At 35.5% G+C, this 20,275-nt stretch overlaps 1 protein-coding gene across 1 annotated transcript in view; it reads right to left on the bottom strand.

Annotated features, from left to right (window-relative positions):
- Positions 1-1,106: 1,106 nt before the first annotated feature.
- Positions 1,107-20,275, bottom strand: part of KCNH7 (potassium voltage-gated channel subfamily H member 7) — a 204,496-nt gene continuing 185,327 nt past the window's right edge. Inside the window, exons 12-15 of the mRNA XM_079310429.1 lie at positions 11,219-11,482; positions 6,341-6,506; positions 2,885-3,077; positions 1,107-2,240 (exon numbers count right to left, since the gene is read on the bottom strand). Coding sequence (XP_079166555.1) covers positions 1,974-2,240; positions 2,885-3,077; positions 6,341-6,506; positions 11,219-11,482 — 890 coding nt within the window. The 3' untranslated portion in view covers positions 1,107-1,973. The remainder of the gene's footprint in view (positions 2,241-2,884; positions 3,078-6,340; positions 6,507-11,218; positions 11,483-20,275) is intronic.

Here is a 20,275-nt window from a genome sequence, read left to right as displayed (position 1 = left end):
GTTACTAGGATCTGATCATGCAAGGCACTGAGCAGTGCAGCCCTCCTGTCATCGTGATAGAAGAGCAGTCAGCCTGTTGTAGCATTTGGACCTTTCAACAATCAAAAGTAGCATGAGGCAGTAGAAAATTTGATCTATAGGAAGGGTTGGTTTATCTTTTCAGTGACAAAGGTATTGACTTAATTTTGGTATCCTTAAAAGCAAAGGTAAAGCAGAACTGTGCTCAGTAGCTCAACACTCACACTAATTTTAAATGAGAAAAGAGTCACCCACTTTGGATTTATCTACTGGCTGTATATGAGTAAAGTGTCTTGTTTCATTCTGACCCCAACATACAAGGAATGTATCTCTGTGAGGGTCGGCCACTATTGCATCTCTCTGTAGCACTGATTTAGGACAGGGGGTTTAAGTTGGTTTTAGGTAAAATTTAAGAGCTCCCTCTCCAACTGGATTACATGATTTTTTGTAACCAGTTCTCATCCTAGAGCAATTTCACATTAAAGCTATAAGAATAGAAAATTATATGAACGTTTAAAAATATTTGAAAGCAGTAATAAAAAGGTAATTTCCTCCTAAAATAAACACAACATTTGAAGCAGAATAATATTTTAATAAAATTAAATCTAAATATTCACAAAGCGTTATGCACATACAGTACATACTGTATTTAAAGCCTACAGACCTTAGATCATTTTATTCTATTGTAGTCAGCTTTGGACACAAGCTAAGCTTACTCATTTTGTAATAAGAAAGTTTACAATTGTTCCTGAAAGTGATTTTACATATATACATATATATATATATAGCTCTATATCTATACTCCTACATGTAAGTGTAGGTATATACACACACTTGTGTGTATGTGTGCATATAAATATATATACACATACACATACATACACACCTATGTACATCTATAAAATACACACATGCACACATCCAGGAGTGTGTGCCAGGTGTGTGGGTATGAGCATTGTAGAGGGGCCGGTCAGTACAAAGAGGTAACTGCAGACAGCCACCCCATAATTACAAAACAAAAATGTGTAAAATATATTAAAATTAAAACAGATTGTTAATAATCTGTATTGAACAAAAGGAACACAGTCTTCTGCATTACAAAGAAATTAGGTTTATTGCATTTGATTATGTTTGTGTGACAGATGAAGAGTACCTGTCTGCTCATCACAGCTGAATTCTGTGATGCAATTAAAAAAAAATAACAATACAAAAACCAAAAACCATTATGTGGTGGAAACAAATGATTCAATTCAATGCCGTTTTGTGGATGTGACCTGTGGTGATATTTTGCACTATATGGCAGTTTCCCTCTCTGTTAAAATACTGCCTTACTTCAACTAGTTTGGAAGGAGGCTATTTTCTCTGTCCTAATTGTTTCAAGTCCAGAAGATTTGGTTACTTATTCTTTCTTTAGATTCAGACTCAGTGTGATTTATTAGAAAAAGCTCACAACAAGGAAAATAAATAAATTTTCAAAAGTGAGCTAGAAGAACATTTTTCTTGAATTTTAGCTTGGTCAGGTAGGAGTTTTTCTATGTGAATTATTGTTATTGGTCTCCTATTTGCTCTGAAGACATATCCACAATAAAATTCTATTTCCATGACAGCAGTAAATGGTAATCTCCATGCAACGTAAACTGTAATTTCAGAACATGCATGTTATTTAAAAAAAAATAAAAATATAAGGTGCCTTAAGAATGCTGGCAGTTTTACATTTGGAACATACAGTTAGTGTGTGTATATATATATTTACATCAGAACTGCTCAACTTTACCTTACAAGCTTCAGATTTAGGAAAATATACAGTACTTTTGCATATAATGGTATATTCCTTGTAGCCCCTGAGTCAAGTATAGAGGATTTAAATACAAAAAAAAAAAAAAAAAAAAAAAAAAAAAGGAGAAACAGCCATTAAAAGCACTTACATTTTTATCTGAAATAATAGTATAAAAGTACTATTTCCCAGGAAGACCAGGATCAGAAACATGCCTATGAAGACTCAAGATTCCTACAGTGCTTAGTGAAGATTCTGGCAAGGAAGGGTGCCTGACTGGGGGGAGAGGAGTTTTACAAGGCCGTGGGAGATGCTCTACAGACTGGTCACGTTCTTGGTCTAGAAAAGAAGCCAGGTTGTCTTCTGAGGCTGTGTTCAGATGCACTCCACTTGAGAAGGATTCTTTGGATTTAAGTTTCGATTTTTCAACATCTGAAATTTCAGGACACTGTAAGGGAAGAGAAGAAACAAGATGGTAATAATTACATTGGTCTCTTCCAGGTCCTTGTTCTGTTCAAAATTAGCACATTCAAATGGTTGATGGAAAACTATTTTTGAAAATTAAACAGTGTACTGAAATATTTTTGACATGGTACTGCATTTGATTTAATGTAATTGAATGCAATTCTGCTGATTAATTGTAGAAGTCTGGATATCTTTTCCTCAAATTTGCTAATATGACATCAAGATGCACATACAAGCAGCCCTTTCTAAAGGATTGATTATTCTTGAGACCCATTCTAAGAGGATCTCAAAATTCTTGAAAATGTTCTGGTTTTGAACATGACTCCTGAATTGCATAATTCTGAACATTCTAACCACTTGGATTCCTTTTCTGCTAACCTTTGTAAAAAAAATGACAATAAGGTGAATCTGTCTGATTATGAGATGGTCATATGAATCTCTACGACTCTCATAGAAAATGTGGCCCCTGAAACTGTGGTTTCTAAGCCCACTGCAGAGATGCTAGGTCAAAATAATAATTCAATATTCCTTAAACTATTGAACCAGCACCTAGATTTGTATGCTTTTCTTCCTTATAAGATAAAAAGACTAGGAATCATATTTTGATTTTATTGGACATGCACTTACCTGAGATGAAGGTCTGAAACTTCTGTCTGTTTTAATTGATGCTGCAGGCTGAAGCTTTTTTATGACCCGGACTGCTGGCTCTTGATACTCTGCACTTGCTGTCACCATGCTATAGGCAGGTGGGATGAGTGCTGACTGCCTTTGCAGAAGCTGCAGGATGGTTTGGATGTCAGCAGTCATTTGGGATTCAAGCCTAGAGAGGGAAGGTGAAATGAGTTAGCTCATGGCTGGGGACAGGTGTATTTTCCACACTGATTACAGAGGCGTGCAAGGGGACCTGCAGCTTATCAGTAAAACCATTGCTTGTTGTGGCATGACCGTGTCTTAAATAGGAGAGAACAGCAGAGGGAGTACAGAGCCCTTCCAAAGCTTCTGGCTCTCCCTTTTCTTTGCAGAACATACCTGCGAGCTTTTCTCTGGTTTTTGCTACACTAAGAATGAATTTATCACTGTGCCTTATGTTTGCAACAAGAAGCAATGCAGGGGACTGGGTATCTGGCTGAAAATAACTGGAATAAATGTATTCTCTTCCTTGTAGCTAAATTGATTTGTGCTGGCTGGGAATGGGACATTATTTTGATGCATCTGACAATGAATTCTGACATGCTGATACAATGCACTGAACTAAGCAGAAACCACATTTGTGTTTTTCCACAGTTAGAAAAAGAAAGATGCTTCCAAAACCATTAAAAATCCAACTGCCCAATTCTCATTACTGTGGAAATTTATTCAAACTTATACAGGCCTCAGAATTAATGTCAGCATTTCTGATGTTCAAATTTTGTACCTTTAAATTTTTTTTTTTGTCTTTTCATAAATTTGTATATGACTTCTGAAACACTTGAGCTGATTATGTTGTTTATGCTTACAATTCCATAGCACTGAAATGATTTTTAAATGGTCTTGCCAAAATCTGTGACAAACTCAGGAAAAGGTAATGCCTATTGTACCTTCCCAGCTGCTGGAAGGCTACAGCACACGCTGACAGATGGTAATGCAGATAATAAAACCTTCTGTACAGCAACTGGGCTTCTGACAGAGTAAACAAATCTTTGTCAGCAGCCTTTAATGTTGTGAATGTTACTACTTGGGGTCCCTACAGTCACAGAATTGATCCCATGCTGTCAGATTTTTGCTTTTGCCACATGCTGCACTGATGTTATTTTTTATCCTGTTGGAGCTGTACATTGCATGTATCATTTATCTATAAAAGCATCTGTGAGTTAATCCAAAAGGTATGACTGAAGTGTGTTTGGGATGCTATTTCCTCCTTTTATCAGGAGAAGCTGGTTTTGGGGTATCAGCTCTCAGAAAACAGGCCCCAAACCCAGACTTCTGTTAGAGTCAGATGTGCCCCACTTGCCTCTTGGTCAGCTCCCTTGAGTTCTTTGCTATTTGCAAATGTACTAGTTCTCACACCAGCATGGTGCTGGTGCCACAGGGGAAAATGCTGCAGGAGCTGCAACGTGCCACCATCCAGAGAACTTCCATCTCTAAACCTGGGCTTTAACATCTCAGTAAATAAAATGTAGCATTGGAGGATGTGCATTCAAGTTTATTTTTTACTTGGAATTAACTCTAAAATTACTCCCCTCTTACTTCCTTAGTAATTGAAAGTTTCCTTGTACTTCAAATGGAAAGTGTAAAAGGGAAGTTTCCTTGTACTTCAAATGAATCATCATTGCATATAAAGGTTCATCTTTCATTCTCCAAAATTTAAAAAAAATCCATGCTACCCAAACAAACAGGAGAACCTGAAATGCTTGGCCTATAGTCGCCATGAAATTCTAATTGCTTAAAGAAGAGAAGCAGATAATTCCAGGGATATATTCCTTGTACAGTGGCTTTCCAGCCCTCTATGTCTATTTAATAATTGAGTATCATACCAAGTCTCTAACTTGACATGGAGAAATTCAGGGAGAAAATCACCATGGATTTTAAGCTAGCAAGACACAAGTGACAAAGGCAGGAAAGGATATTGTCTGTTATATTCATAGAAAACCCAGCAAGGCCCCAAATACTAAAAACAGGAAAAGCTTTATAAACATGAGAAGAGTCAAAGAATAAAGTGATTTAAAAAATACATAACAATTTAATTCTTAGTTTATCAGCACCAATTATATTGTCCGATAGAAGAAAATACTGAGAACTTGCATGGTAAAACTTTGGGTAACTTTGAGCTATAACTTCAGTTTTGAGAGGTTAAAGTTTCAGGAAATAAACTGTTACCAAAAGACTATGTACTGTTGATGGGGATCCTACAGGCATTTAGTTATGTGACATTTACAGTTACTTAGATTACATGACTTTAATATAATTGGAAATTATAGCAGTTTAGGGTTAAGTGTTAAAAATGTCTTTTTAATGCATTATGTCAATATTCAGGAATGAAAAACACTCTTGTTTGATTGACTTCTGGGGGATGAAGGAATCAATATAAGAACATGGCTTTAAACTGATTGCTAAAATATACAGCACAGAATGCCAGTGAATAAGTACTAAAGTATAACTAAGACTGAGTGCGTGTCATAGTATTTGTCATGGAAAAATATTGAAATTAGTGGAATTACCAAGTGAAAATAATGAAAAAAAGGCATGGTCCTGAGCACAGGGCAATTTAAGTGAAGTTACATGGTAAATTACAGTGCAGAATGGATCAAAATTGTGTGACCAGCTCTAAGGTATGCTGCTTAGCTGCCAGCAAAGAGTAATATATTAAGCAAATGTGATATTGGACTCTGATAAAAAAAATTTTCTGTTGTAACAGGTATAAGTATTGTGCCTTTGCATACTCCCATGCCTTACCTATTACAGAGTTGCAAAAAACATTAATGCATCACAAAGGGAACTCATCTGCAATACATTTTGTAAGGCAGGCAGCTGGTGCACTTTGAGTCTCCAGGAAAGAAAAAGTACTTCAGATCTTGAAGATATTGAGAATTGCTGTTTTGTGTTGGGGTCGGAGTTAGGTGATCATTAATGTCCTTTCAAACTCAAATAGTTTGGTGGTTCTATGGTCTAGGAACAGCACTCTTGGTGAGGTGACATTTAAATTTAACAATCTGAGGTGCCTCAGTAAAACTTCTTGGTTAAAAAGTTGGTCCAAATCAGTGAGGAAAAGGGCTCAACTGCAAAGCCATTCAGAGTAGTTAATGTGCATACCTAAGGTAATATTCTATGAATATTCTGGCAACGTTTAAAAATTTTGTGCCCAGATTTCCCAGAATTGGTTTTTCCAAGATTCTGGAAAGTCTAACTTAGGTAATATATAAGCTTCTTAGAATACATTCAGAGAAAAAAGTGATACTCTCATGAGGCATATTTTTGTTTTTTGAGCTTCTAAAGATCTGAGTGGTTTTGGAAACTTCCTATACAAACTCATTCCTCCTGTAGCATCATCAGTGTCAGTTGTATTATGTACTCTTTCACACCTAGGTTTTTTTCCTTTATTTTTACCTGTTGAGTTGTTCTTGAAGTAAATCTAATCGATTCTCCACTTCCCCATATATAAAATCACTTTCAGTTTCACAGATTCCCCATGTAACATGGGATAATGCTGGTTGAACTGGGGAGTCCTGGTACTCCTGGATGTTCTCCTGTTCCCAGTTTCTTTTACTGAGGTCTGATGAAAGACAAAAACATATAAAAGTATAGACAGAGTTAGAGAGGCACTTCTCAAGCACCCCACTTACTCTGTTTCTCAAAACATTGAAAGTTAAATTGGTACATTGGCCCATTGACCGAGCATCTTTCTTTGTTTCTTACCACTCCTTAGGGAAATATAAAAGCAGTCAAATACATACATACATTTTGAAGCTGTGGATAAACAAGCAGCTTTTTCTAGTCAACATCATCAGAGTTCTGCCACTGAATGGCTTTCCTTTAGTTTTATTTTTATTATTTTACAAATGGATCCCAAATTTTCTCAAAGTGTTTTTTAAAGCAATTTTTTTTATTAATTGAAGGTAGATATTCTTGTTTTAACCTAAAGGCATTAAAAGATGTACTTGGATGTCTTTGATAGTGCACTTCAGAGGCCTGAGATGCCTTCTCTTGCTCTTGAATGTGCTATTGAAGTGTACTCACTGCTTAGCTCTTTGGTGTAAAAGAAGGATTTGCTGCATTGAATTTTCAGCACTGGGCATGTGGTACAGTGCATTGGAATGTCCCCTCTAGAGATAAGTGCCAGGCCTCAGGGAGCTGCCTTTCTTACCCATTACTGCAGCATTACTTGCCTTAGGTTGGTGAAGTGTAATATGTTTTCACTGAGACAAGGGCCATTCAATGCAGCTCATGCTGCTTGCAAAAGGGTACTGCTTATTATTCTCATAAAGGAAATTGATTTTCATTGATGCAGCTTTTAGCATCACTACTCTCCCACCCAATCTGTGTATCACTGTGTAAAGCACGTCTTTGAAACTGTGGGGTGAAAGGTACCTGTTTGTTTTGTTTAATGATTTTAGACTCCTAAAAGAATGAGATATTCAGCATTTCTGGGTCAGCCAGAGATCAGTTTGATATTAAATGAAGCTTCATGATAAACATGAAGTATCTAAAAGCACTTGTTATATGAGTAATTTACATTTATTTCTTTACCTTCAGGCCTTTGTAAAAAAAAAAAAGATGGTTATTGCAGGTCTCATCCTATACCTGTGCACCCAAATTTCATCATGCTTGCCCCTCCCAGTTCTTGTATCTCCATAAGCAAACACTGCACATCACTACCAAACAGAGCTCAGGGAAACTTTCCTTTTGTTTGGACGTCTGGTTTGGGCTATTTCTCTTTCTTCTCTCAGTTTACTTAATTTACCCATCTGTCGATTTATTAATTAGTTTGCATTCTTGGCTCTATGCCATTTCTCCTGTTCACCAAGCTGTTGAAAGGATACACATCAATTATAATCAAATATACTTGTTGCACTTATCAAGTATAGAATGAAGATCTTGCTGTCACCTTTGCAGAGCCTACAGGTGATGTACTTAGGTTGAACTGTGCTTTTTCTATAGCTCATCCTGCCCCCCATAGCCTTTGTTTACTTTGAGTTAATCTGTCGTGAAAACAGTCAAAATTGGTCAGAAACACTCATTCTTCTTTGATGTGATAAAAAAGGCTGTTTAAATTTTAATATCTGCTCAATACTATTCCCATTAGAGTTGTATATGTAATTATTTAACTACACGAAGTTATAGAACATATTAAATTTCTTATTACACCCAGGCTGCTCCTTCAGCATACAGCTGGGCAAAATCCTTGACTGCTTATAGGGATCTGCAGTTGGATTGGAATCCCACATCAGTCTCTGGATGATCTGCTCAGAGCTTCTCCTTACACTTCTCTTGGCACTGCATGCTGTTAACTCAGCATAGGTTACATTCATTTCACACTTGTGAAATTTTTCTAAGCAACCATAGCAGCTAGATCCATGTTTCAAAGAGAAGAGAAAAAAACCCCACAGTGCAGGTGACATGTAAGAGCTTTGTCCAAATGCTAATAGCTAATCCTCTTCAAACATGTTTTTGAGCAGTGTTTCTCTAAGAAAAGGAAAAAAAAAAGTTCCCACTCATTCAGTATTTCAAGTGGATTTAGCCAGGAAGGGGAGCTCTCACTACATGATTCCAATGTATGGGGAGACTTTATTATCTTTTTTTTTCTTCTTCTTTTTTTTTTCTTTCTTTCTTTTTTTTTTTTTTTGTTTTGTTTTTGTTTTTGTTTTATCAGACAAAGATAATTATTGCATTATCTGATCTTTGGCTAGCAGGTGGTCAAAGTTTTCCTGGAGCTGTACATAGTGTTTGAATTTCATGTGACAACCTATAACTAGTTTTATCACTGGACAGAAGGAAGAGGAAAGAGATTTCATCTTGGCTACACAGAAACCTGTTCTTCTCAGGAACTTAAGCCAGAGAGATAAAGGCTGTCACAGAAGCATGTAATTTGGTTTTAGGAGGCAGACATGGCACAATTTGCAGTGTCCAAGGAAAAGCTGGAAATCTCTCAGCAAACTGAATGGAGTATACTATGAAAAATTGAGGGGTAAAGTTTCAAATTATGAGTTTAGGTGCAATGGATTTTATAAATCCAGCAGATGTATAAGCAGTGAATTTCAAGAACATTTCACTGCTTTTTAATGTCCTGTAAAAACTTGGAAGTTGTAAAAAAAAGGTATGGGTTATTTTACAAAATCACATATTTTCAATGACATGGATTATCCCAGAGAAATCACAGCTGGGTTTTTTTGTCCTGGAATATCTATTTGGAGACTACTGTAATAGATGCTTAATTTGCATCAAAGCAAATGATTTGGCACTGAAATTGCAAAATAAATTCACACACCATAGACAAGTTAATACTCTATAAAATATGGTGTTTTACTCATCTAAGTGTCTTTTCAGATGTTCCATATTCATTAGTAACCCCAGGAAAGCCCATCAGCATCTACAACTTTATAACCAACTCTGGTCTTCCAGTGCTTGAAGAATCTTAGGCTGAGAATTAAGTCAAGAAATGTATAACTAGGTTCACCAGAAGAATTGAAGAATCAGTCTTTTAGCCCAAATAATGACCAAGTGAAAACAGCATTTTTCTTTTACATAGTTAACCATTACAGAAAAATTCTCAAGGTTTCACAAAAGAGCCGTATGTTCAAAAGTTAAAAGTTGCATTCAAGGATTATGAGAGAGATGTTTATACTGTTTCTGACAAATTATAAAATACATTATTAATTGTCTTTCCATTCATTGAAGTAATGACCAAAGCTTAAAACAAAAGAAAAATAATTAAATATGTATCAGTCGCAGTGGTAATTAAACTAACTTTATACAACTGCATTTGTATCCAAGATTTATAAGATAGCATAATATATGAGGATACATAAAAGCAGAGTTTTTTTCACAAGTTTGTTATATTTGTAACTACTCTTATGATAAATTTTAATCAATATCTAATAGCAGAAGCAAGAATTTAGTTTAAAACATATATAAGGAAAAGCTAATCTTATTGATCTTAAAGGTTTTATACTTTTTTTTTTGCAAGAAAGTTCATTACTTTTCATAACATTACTAAAAGTCTTAAATTACAAAGTGGGGAAAAGAATGTGGTCTTAATCAAAATATATAACCTTTAGATATGCTAAATTTAGCTCAAATAAAATCTGCAATAGGTTGCCTTGGAAAATGTTGCTATAGCTGCAAGGACACATATCTGGCTATTAGTAGGGGAAAGGAAAGGTTTCCATGTGCAGTATGTATGCAAAAAGTTTATGTGGTGCAGATTTATAGGGCCTTAACTGGAAGAGACCAGAATTCTCATATTCATACCTCTGAGATGTTAAAATCATTTTGTGGCCTGATTAATCATTACATTTATTTGAAATGATAGCTTAAAAACCTAAAGTTTATTGAATGATGGCTACATGGTTAAATTGTGTCAATGGAAACCCTTGAGGAAAACAGCATTAAACAATAAATATGTAATTCTTCCATTCAGACTGAAAGAATTACAAATGAACTGACAGGGATATTTAAATTGTACATTAATACAGGGTTTTTCATTAATTTCCTTTCACATCACTGAGAAAATTAATATTTTAGTATATTAGATCTAATTTTAATTATGTGATTTAACTCTATGTAAAAGTATCTGAGATTGCTTAATAGATCCTGATCATTTGTCATACACAAAAGCTCAAATCTTTATTCTTGTGTGTTACTTATGGAAGTCATGATTTTTTTCTGTGTGATGTAATGGCACTCCTTTAACCAACAGGTGCAGCAAGACAGGATAGCACTTTTTCAAGCTATTATGATTTTTTTTCACTTAATTTTTGTTGCGCCTTGTCAATGGAGTGAATAAAATTAGTTATCTGAAAGCATAGTTTTGGTGCATGTGCAACTATCACTAGGTTTAGCTAGTCTAGCTCTCATTATCTGTAATTTTTTGCTGTCACCCAACCCTGACACATGAAATACCCTTTGGGAGAGACTGTAATACTTTCAGTGCAGATATCATTAAGGGGCACTCAGTGAAGTCCAACACCAGTCGACAATTTTGTTTAAATTACTTAGGTAGCTCAAGATGATTTGCAGCAAAACCTAAAGTAATCATTTGGAGCTTCTACAAGCCAGTTCCACAGAACTGTAGTCCAGTTCCCACTGAATTAAACTATATTAATCCTCTTGAAAAATAATGATTTTTTGATCTAATATATTTTTTGTAAGCTTTTTGGAGTAAATATTATGTAAAGAATCAGGAGAACCATTCAGAATTTTTTTTTTTGTCAATCAGACTGAAAAGATGTCTCCTCAAACTTTAGTAAACAGGAACAGCTGGATTACCTTTGCAAGAACTGCTTCTTTTGTCAGTAAGAATTTCTTCTGTGTCATGATCCATTTCTTCAAAGTCCATCTCTGTGGTTTTCTCTGTTACAGATGGGTAATCAGCTATCCCAGAGAACAAGGGCTTTTGCTCATCTTCAATGGAGGACACAAAAGATGATGACCCACTTTTCTTCTCCTCAAAATGTTTCTTAATAGATTGATAGTATCTGGTGCTGTCTCCCAAGGGTTCAGGATCACTCTGGTCATTCTCTTTCAAGTAATCTGTGAAAGAGAAATAATTGTATACAAAAATAAGCAATTCTTGAAAGTTTATTCTAGTTTATTATGGTCTGAGGATGGATATGATTCTTATACAAGGTAGGAAGTTCACTGTCTATAAAAAAAATGATTTTTTTTTATTCTTCTATCAGAGTGATTTTATATTTCATTTGAAGTCCTGGAAGATATTTGTGTGAATGTTGTAAGGATTCTTAGTCCATAATTCATAACTCATTTTGTAAAACTTGTTTGTATCAAAACAACAAAAGCTTTATCCAACACTTGGGGTTTTTTTGTTTGTTTTTTTTTGTTTTGTTTGGTTTTGTTTTTTTGGCTTTTTTATTTATTTTTTTTGTTTGTTTGTTTTCTTTGGTGAGGGTGAAATTCGAGGAAGTAAAAATTTACAAAATATGAAATATTTCATCCTGTTTTCCAATTTCTCTTATTATTTGGAATGAATTACAGTTTTGACAGGCTAACAGTTGTGTATGTTAGAGTTGGTATCAGAAATACTTGTTTAAGTTATTCCCACATGAAAGCATATATGTTGATTTTTCTTTTTCCATAAGAGGCATATGTATCATTCAACCACTCATCTCAAAATTTCTGTGTCCTCCTAACCAGACAGCATATTTCTCCATATTTATTACAGGATTGATATGGTGGACAGAAATAAAAGCAGGGAGTTCCTAATTTGACAGCTTTGCAAAGCCCAAATTCCTTAGCCTTTAGAATTACAATTATCTGATCATCCAATCTTTAGAATAACCAAAGTAAACAACATTCTGTGATATATATGGTAGAAGTGTACCAGTCAAGTTGAGAGTGAATCTTTCACTAATCATAGTCAAGGTCTGTAGTGAGCAGCAGCAGATTTATTTCTCTTAAGAAATAGCAAGTAAGCCTAGATTTAAAGCAGATATCTTTAAAAACATATTGTAAAAATTAAATAGGATTTAAACCCTACAATGATTATTTATTAATACACTGAAATCTTGATCTCTTTTCAGCATAAACTCAAAATTAATTTCTAATTCAATATTTTGTTTTATCTATTTTTAACTGAAATGTCAAGATAATTTCAGTTCGGCTATTTATTTAAAACACATTTTAGCAGGGTAGTCTCAACATCATATAAATACTGTAACTAGTTTGCATTAACTTCCTGGGGAGACAGCATGATTTCCCATCTGCTTTGTGCTAATTACTAATCAACATAGTTCTGGAATGTCTGTTGTCTTTATAGCCTGCAGCAGTGGCTAATCCAACATTTTGTATATTCCCTAGGTTTCTTCTCTCCTTTCTGGTCACTATAAGGAAATGAAACTGTGGCTTCATCTAATTGTCTTTGCACATAAAAAGAATGCAATATCTATAAAGAGCACCCTTCAAAGTTCCAGAAATCTGTGAGCAGTGAGGGCAGGTAATGGTGAAAAAAATAAACCAAATAACAAAGCAAAATAAACCCAATAGCAAAGCAGGCCTCCTGTACCTGTACTCTCTAGAGTCTCTAAGGGCAATTAACACAACCCCAAACTGAGGTGATTTTATTGGCCTTTTGTTAAGCAGGACTACTGGCTTTAAATGATACTAGTGATGCTGAATTGCTGCAAAATTGTCAAAATAATTGCGAATGGACTGGCAATGTAAAGCTCTTGGGGGATGCTCAGACTCAAATGCCATGTTGTCAGCAATTCCATCTCCTAAACAGTACAAAGCAAAAGAAAGCTTCTTAAAAAAATGTTATTATAAACGCTTCTACGGCATTTCTTGTGGGAATACATTGAAAACATAGTCACACTACAGTAAATTGTCTTAATTACTTAGTGTTTGACTGACTTCAACCTGTGAAAAAGACCTTCTAATGAAAGGTTGAAATTAAGAATTTTTAGGGTAATTTTATATGTTCATGGGATTTTGTCCACTAATAACAGCTGTAATGGGCACTCTGTGGAATACAAATCAAGCAGTGGACTAATTTTAAGAAGGGGTCATTGAGGCTCTAGTGAAAAAAATCATTTAGCAGCTGAAACATAGCAGACTGTCTTATCCCTTATATTAATAATATATTAAAATATTTAGAAACATGAAGCCAGATTCTGCTTATAATAATTCTGCTGTAAAACCAGGGTAATTCTGTTGATATCCTTGCATCTAGTCTCCATCTATATCAGGACAACAGAACACATTTTCTAAATGTTGTGGAAGTATTATGAACTCACTGGCATGAGAAGTAAGGCAGAGATTTGTTGAATGTAGGTTCTTGCCTATTGAAATCAGGGAAGATTTGTTTATCAGCTGATATTTCAAAACGGGCATCTTTGGCTTTACTGCCATTGCTTTATCTTCTGGCATCTGGCTGTACTCAGAGAGTCAAAAGTTGTTTTCCTATTAAGAGGCTCCTATTTAATGTTAAATATTCTTCTCTCTGGAGGATAATCTTGTGATACTTTGCACCTAGGGTATGAATTAAAATAGAAACTACTCTCTTTTATGACTCTTCAGGACCTGATAATGGTGAAAGCTCTGTACCTCTGCTCAACACCTTAGCAGTGCCTCTGCAGCTCAGTGGAAAGTAAGTTATAAATAATAGATTGGTAGGACTTTTTTCAGAATGTGAAATTCTCCAATTTCTCCTTCCTTTTGTAATGAAATCCAGTTGTTGATTTGGAATGGATTTTCCAGAAGAGAAGACTTTTCTATCTGTGTATGTATGGATACGTTCATTTTCTGCCACACAGAAAAGTGTTTTACAAGTTTTATTTATCCCTTTCTGTTCTTCCAAATGTAATCATTAAATCCCACCTTCAGCTCCTCCCCCCACACCAGTTCTAGTGTTTTCTATTGCCTTTTCCAGTATGACAAATTTCACCTTCTGATTCTGAAACAGCTAGAAACTGTTTTATTGAAGATGATTATTTTCATAACTTCCTGCTTTACCAAAATGTACAAACATAGTTTTACACTCTTTATGGGACTGTTTTAGCCTGTTATGTGTTTTGGGTGCCTGCCAAGTTTTCAGGCAATGTCCTCTGACATTTGCTGTCTGGAAATTCCAAAATCTTCAAAGTAATTATCAGAAGGTTTTTGTCCTGCTTTTCATGCATGCACAGGCAGAGGAAGGGAAGAAATGGGGTCTTCACAAGTCTGGATCATAGAGCTATATCACAGAAATACTGGCATTAAAATCCTACTTCATAAAATGGTTACCAGAGGTCTGACAGGTTTCTTTTGTGTGATATGGTCTGCAGTATTGAAATCTAGCATTACTCAAGTAGTGCCAGTCTGCATGATCTTGAGGTATTTTTTCTTAATATGTCAATCTACTGCAAACAATATTGGTGAAAACATCAGCAACATATTACCTATGGAGCAGCATTGTTTAATACTGCTGTAATTTAATTAACTGGAATTTGTCATCATTAATCAAGCTTGCTATGTAGTCTAGTGTTTGAGAAGGAAGCAAATTTTTACTCTCCTTTCAGCCATCCAATAAAAAAATCCCACAATATGCTGAGTCAAATTCAATTTTGTGTAGGAAATGAGGTGAATGACTTCCTCAATCTCACAGGCAGCAATTTATATTCCAAATCATAATACAGACAATCCTCATCATTAACATTATCTGTACCACTATAAATCTGTTCAACAGAAATGATGTTTTCCTCTTCCTTTGAAAAAACCCACCATATTGTGATGCATGTTTGGTAAGGAGAGATGCACACTGTGACTTGGATGGAAGGATGACTAATGGCTCAGGAGGTCTGGAGATCTTTAGATTCCCAGCAAGTATTTTGGTTCAACTGTTAAAAGCTCTTTCTTGTGTGATATTCACAGTTATTCCTGTGGTGGTAATCTGTTTTTCTGTGTAAGAATAAGGTTTTTGCTAGCCATCATAACTATTTGTTATCTGTTCTTTAATTTTAAAATGTCTGTTACCTTGTCAGAGAGCAAAAATGTGCCTTATGTGCCCACTATGGGAAGTAAATATTTTGAATGAAAAGGCAGTGACCAAGCATTTCAGACAGTATGTTAAATACAATACTACAAACAGGGTTGAAAGAGTACAAAATTTCAAAATGTCAAAAAATCAAAAGCTGTTGATGAACACTGGTTCAAACCATGCTTATGTTTTCCATCATATAGATAGGGAGCAACATACAACCAGTCATTGAAAATGGTAATCCTAATTCCTGAAATCTCTGCTTTTTACTTAGTGGTGCAAGAACATCATAAGTGATACATATATTCATCTAATATCAAAAAGTACTGGTACTGTGGAGCAGGACCAATATATGAGTCCAGAGAAGTCAGCTCAAGCTGTACACAGACTAAACTACTCTACAGAATGTCAATCAGTGAGTTTAGGATCATCGAACTTAGAGGAAAACCATTTGTATATCACGTATAATATAGCAATAATGCTTAGTACAATGAGGCAATTAACATAAGGGCTGTCTTTTATAGTTTTTTTTTTTTTTTCAGTCTAAATAGTCATGTGTTCTGATCAATAGTTGCACTGCAATTCACTTTTAAAAGTGAAAAGAAAGGTATGTTTGCAGCTTTTTTAGTTATAATCAGAGCTAGAGGTAAGGCACTTAGTGCCTATTCAGTGCTAAAGATATTTCTTCCGATTTGAGGACCACAGGATCACAGTCTAGAAATTTAAGAAAGCAAAGTAATGAACCTTGAAGCCATCACACACTTATTAAAAATTTCATTTATTAAGAGCACCAGATTTTTGTGATAAGATTAGAATACGTCATGGCTACATGACTAAAATTTCTCCTTCAGTGAACATCATATTATAGTTATGCCCTTGTACAGCATATCCAGCAGAACTAAAGTGAAACAAAGAACAACTGAGAATCCATTGTTTCTATCAGACATTTTTTTTTTTCCTTAAAAAAACCCCTTTGAATCACATGCAGTTATATCAAAGCTTGGCCATTTTCAGAACATGGCAGAGACAAGAGGTCTTAATGGTGCACATGCATTTCCTGAGACATTTCTTAAACCAGAAGAAAGAATTTGTCTGAAGTTCCACCAGGCACTTGAATTTGTGTACCTACATGTCCTGCTTCAGCACCATCAATTACGTGTCTGTAGACCTGTCAGACCCCAAAATATGAAATAATTCCAAAGACAGTGGCTCCTGAAACCTAACCTGTGGAAGTTCTTGCATTCTTCAGCACATGTTTTGCTTTGTTTTCCTCCTTTCTTCCTTCTTTCTCACTTTTACTCATTATAGTTCTCTTCAAATATCCTACCTTTCTTTAGGACCTTTACTTAAAAATGTGCTGTCAAATATGTGTGTTGTATTTGACTAATACCAAGGAAAAATGTTGTCTGTCTAGTAGCTATGCAGGAAGATCCCTAATCCTAAGAAAAGTAGGCTGCTGGAAGTATTTTGGGGAAGTTAAAACATTTTCTCTTTTAGTAGTAAAAAGGTTTAAAGTTTTTTTCTGTGATTGTTTTTAGCGATAGAAGATTTGTTTAATTCCAATTTCATTCATCATTTTGGAGATTCTAAGTCTACTATGGGTAGATATGATAGATAAACCTAGATATAAATATAGATAGAAATTAGCAAGATTCCATTGCTATAGAATTTCTGGCAGTTTTGCTGAAAGGTTCCAGTTGATTCAATAGTGATGGTGGAGGAAATGAACTGTACTGCAGAGAGTTTGAATTACTGCTCTGTATCAGTGCTGCTTGTGAGGGTTTGGTAAGTTAATGTGTTCTTTGCTGTGTTTCGTTTTTGAGCTGTGAAAGTTTGGGTGATTTTGGAAATAGGTAACAGCAGAAGATACTGAAACCTCCCCCATCTGATGAACTGAAGTCCTTATGGACTTTTCCATAAGGATCCATGTCCCTATTTTTAAAAAGACTTACGAAAAGAGCTAGTGTTTGAATAACTGAATTTGAGACACATTAAAAAGCCAAGAATTTCAAAGGTCAAGGCAATAGGAAGTCCTTCATTTATTCTTTTGTGCCATTTTCAGTATAATGAGATGTTAGGCATGCAGTGACAAACCTCCATCTCCATTTTCTTTGTTTTGCCTGGTTTTGTGTCAACTTTAATGCTAAACAGATAACGATGGATAAAAAATTATTAGTTTATATTTCAGGAAATAATGCTATACATAAAAACAATCAGAAATGAGGAATTATAGCGATGAACCTTAGAATGGATTCAGGGCTTAAATCAAAACAGTTTTCTCATCAAATACAGAATTCTCTTATCTTTTACAAGGAGTTCAGCTTTCACTATAGTACTATTATCACTATTTTTTTTTTCAAAGGATAGCTATGGATATGTGTGACTGCATACAACATTTTGATACAATTTGGCCTTTGGAAACAGCCTCTTTGGGAGTAACTCCTGGAAACAAGACTCTTCTCTGGAAACTCCCTGAGGTGACTGCTAGGCACTGTGGTAACAGCAGTAACACTAATAGGAACAGATGGAACACTGCACTGGTGGTCTCTCTGATGACCAGGTACTTTTTTTGCTAGGAGTTTCATGATTAAGGTAGATTTTGGGGACATGAGGTCTTGTTTCCAGCCATATGCTGCCTGCCAGCACATTAGTTGTTTCCTGGCTGTTTAATGACCTGACACTCTGATGGAATATGAGAAATTTCTTTCTGATTAAGTCCAAGCCAACTTCCTCAGTAAATTACTAACAGTTTAACACAGTTAAGTAAGAGCTTCAGTTTTTCTCCACATTCTTACCTGACTTTCCTTCTGGGGACATGGTACAGTGCTTGGCTGAGCATCTATTAATAAAGCAAGCATTTAGGTAAGTAAGCTGGAGAGGGGATAAGAATGGGAAGGAACAGGGCAAGGGGTGTTTCCCCATTCTCTTAGTACTGCACTTCGAAGTTTCAGGCAGGAGAGTCAGTTCCTAAAATGTTTCCTTGTCTTGCATATCTAAATCAAGAGCCATGGCCTCTAGATACTTTCTGTAGTAAAGCTGTGTTAATACAGCTTGGCTTCTCAGCCTGAAAAACACCTAAAATCAATGCACACTTAAGGTAGTTAAATTAATTGAGATTCAGTTAGAAGTTTATTAGAATTCTGGCTTTTGTGTTTACTTTGAGAATTGATCAGTAGACACTTTTTGAAAAGTACATAACTCTTCAAATTAAAATTAAGCAATGTATGAGTTTACTAATTAACAATATTTTAAGATTTAAGCCAAATGTATTTTATATCCCACTGGACTGTTATAGTCTGTGTCCATGTGGGCAAGTGCAAGCCCCAGGGTAACAAGAATCTGTGAGAACTTTTCTCAGTGACCACTTAAAATCACATCCACGCAACTAAAATTTTCTTGTAAGTTTCCTGGGTCAGCTGTCACTAGAACAGTCCCAAGAAGGTTAAGATTTTAGAGCCAACATTAACAAAAATTTAAAAAGTTGCTAGAGTAAGTGATAATGCTTGAACTCCAGAACAGTCTTTTCAAAGTCCCAAGTTTTCAGGTTTTCTCTGAGTCTCCTTACACTGTGCATTTTCCACCCATATATTGAATTTTATATTGATGTAAGCAACTCTAGAAATGCCGTATTCAGCATAAGATAATAAAATTGCACTCAGAACTAGCAGAGCAAAAGAAAGTTCTTGCCTGAATGCATTTCCCTTGAAATTAGCTCTCACAGAACTGCTAGAAGCCAATGAGAAATGAGCAAGAAAGAATTGTATTCTGCACTGCTAAAAATGACAATTGGGTATAAGTGGGGCAGCTCATTGTTGCAAAGTTTTCAGCAGAAGCCTAACTTGCCAACGCAGCTGAGAGCTTTGTTTGGAGCTGCCAGGCAGGAACACTGCTAATTTTAAGCAGTCTCAGAGACTTTGTTGGCTGACTGTCAAGCATCTATGGCAACTGGCTAAGTCTGAACCTGCACCTGTGCAAGGAGTACCACCATTATTCTGAAAGACATGAAGTGAATTTCTTTAGGGTGGGAGCAAGTGTAAGCTGCTACATAGCATGTACATTCATTTTTGCAGGGAACCTCTTCTGATACTGCAACCAATTCTAGAAGCAGAGAACAAGCTGGTAGTCTCTAAAATCAGACTATGACAGAGCCTTTATTAGCCTTACTAGTTAAGATCAGTTTTGTTGACACAGGATAGAAATGGTGGAATTATTTATATGTGGAGTGAGAAGGTCTTGTATGGAATTGGAGAACCAGGGGTACTAACTGCAGGTGCATAAAATAGAGCTGTGTTGATTTTGTTTAACCCCTGATAAAGCTCGTGAAGGAAGAGTTACCATGGCAACAAGGTCCAAATCAGGCTAGCACAAACTAAAGGCTGAGATAACACAATCCCATTTTTAGCACTCCAAAATAGAGAAAACATGATGATCACACTAAAGATGGAAAAAATACGATTTCAAGCTGCATAATACATTAGTAGGTCAACAGCTGAAGGTAAAGAATGCCATTTGATCAGCAGGCCTCTAATAATTGGAAAATAAAATATCAAAATATAACTGTGAGAATTCTGGAAGTCTGTATCCTGTTGAAACTACAGTACTGAAGTAAAAACATGATTTTCATACAACACGTTTTTTATCTTTGGCATACTGTGGCCAGAAATGCATTTTCCAGCTGTTTGTTCAGAAACTCTGTTTTTTCCAGTTCTGGAAAACTCTGCAGGATCATCCCCAAATATTTATTATTATAGACCTACTATGCTGGATGAAAATAAGATGCCCCTCCCTCCTACATATAACGGGTTGAAATCAATAGAACATTACTTTATAAATCAGCAGTACCTCTAGTACTC

Source organism: Erithacus rubecula, assembly GCF_903797595.1.
Source record: "Erithacus rubecula genome assembly, chromosome: 8".
NCBI lineage: Eukaryota > Metazoa > Chordata > Aves > Passeriformes > Muscicapidae > Erithacus > Erithacus rubecula.
This window is presented reverse-complemented; position numbering and strand designations above follow the sequence as displayed.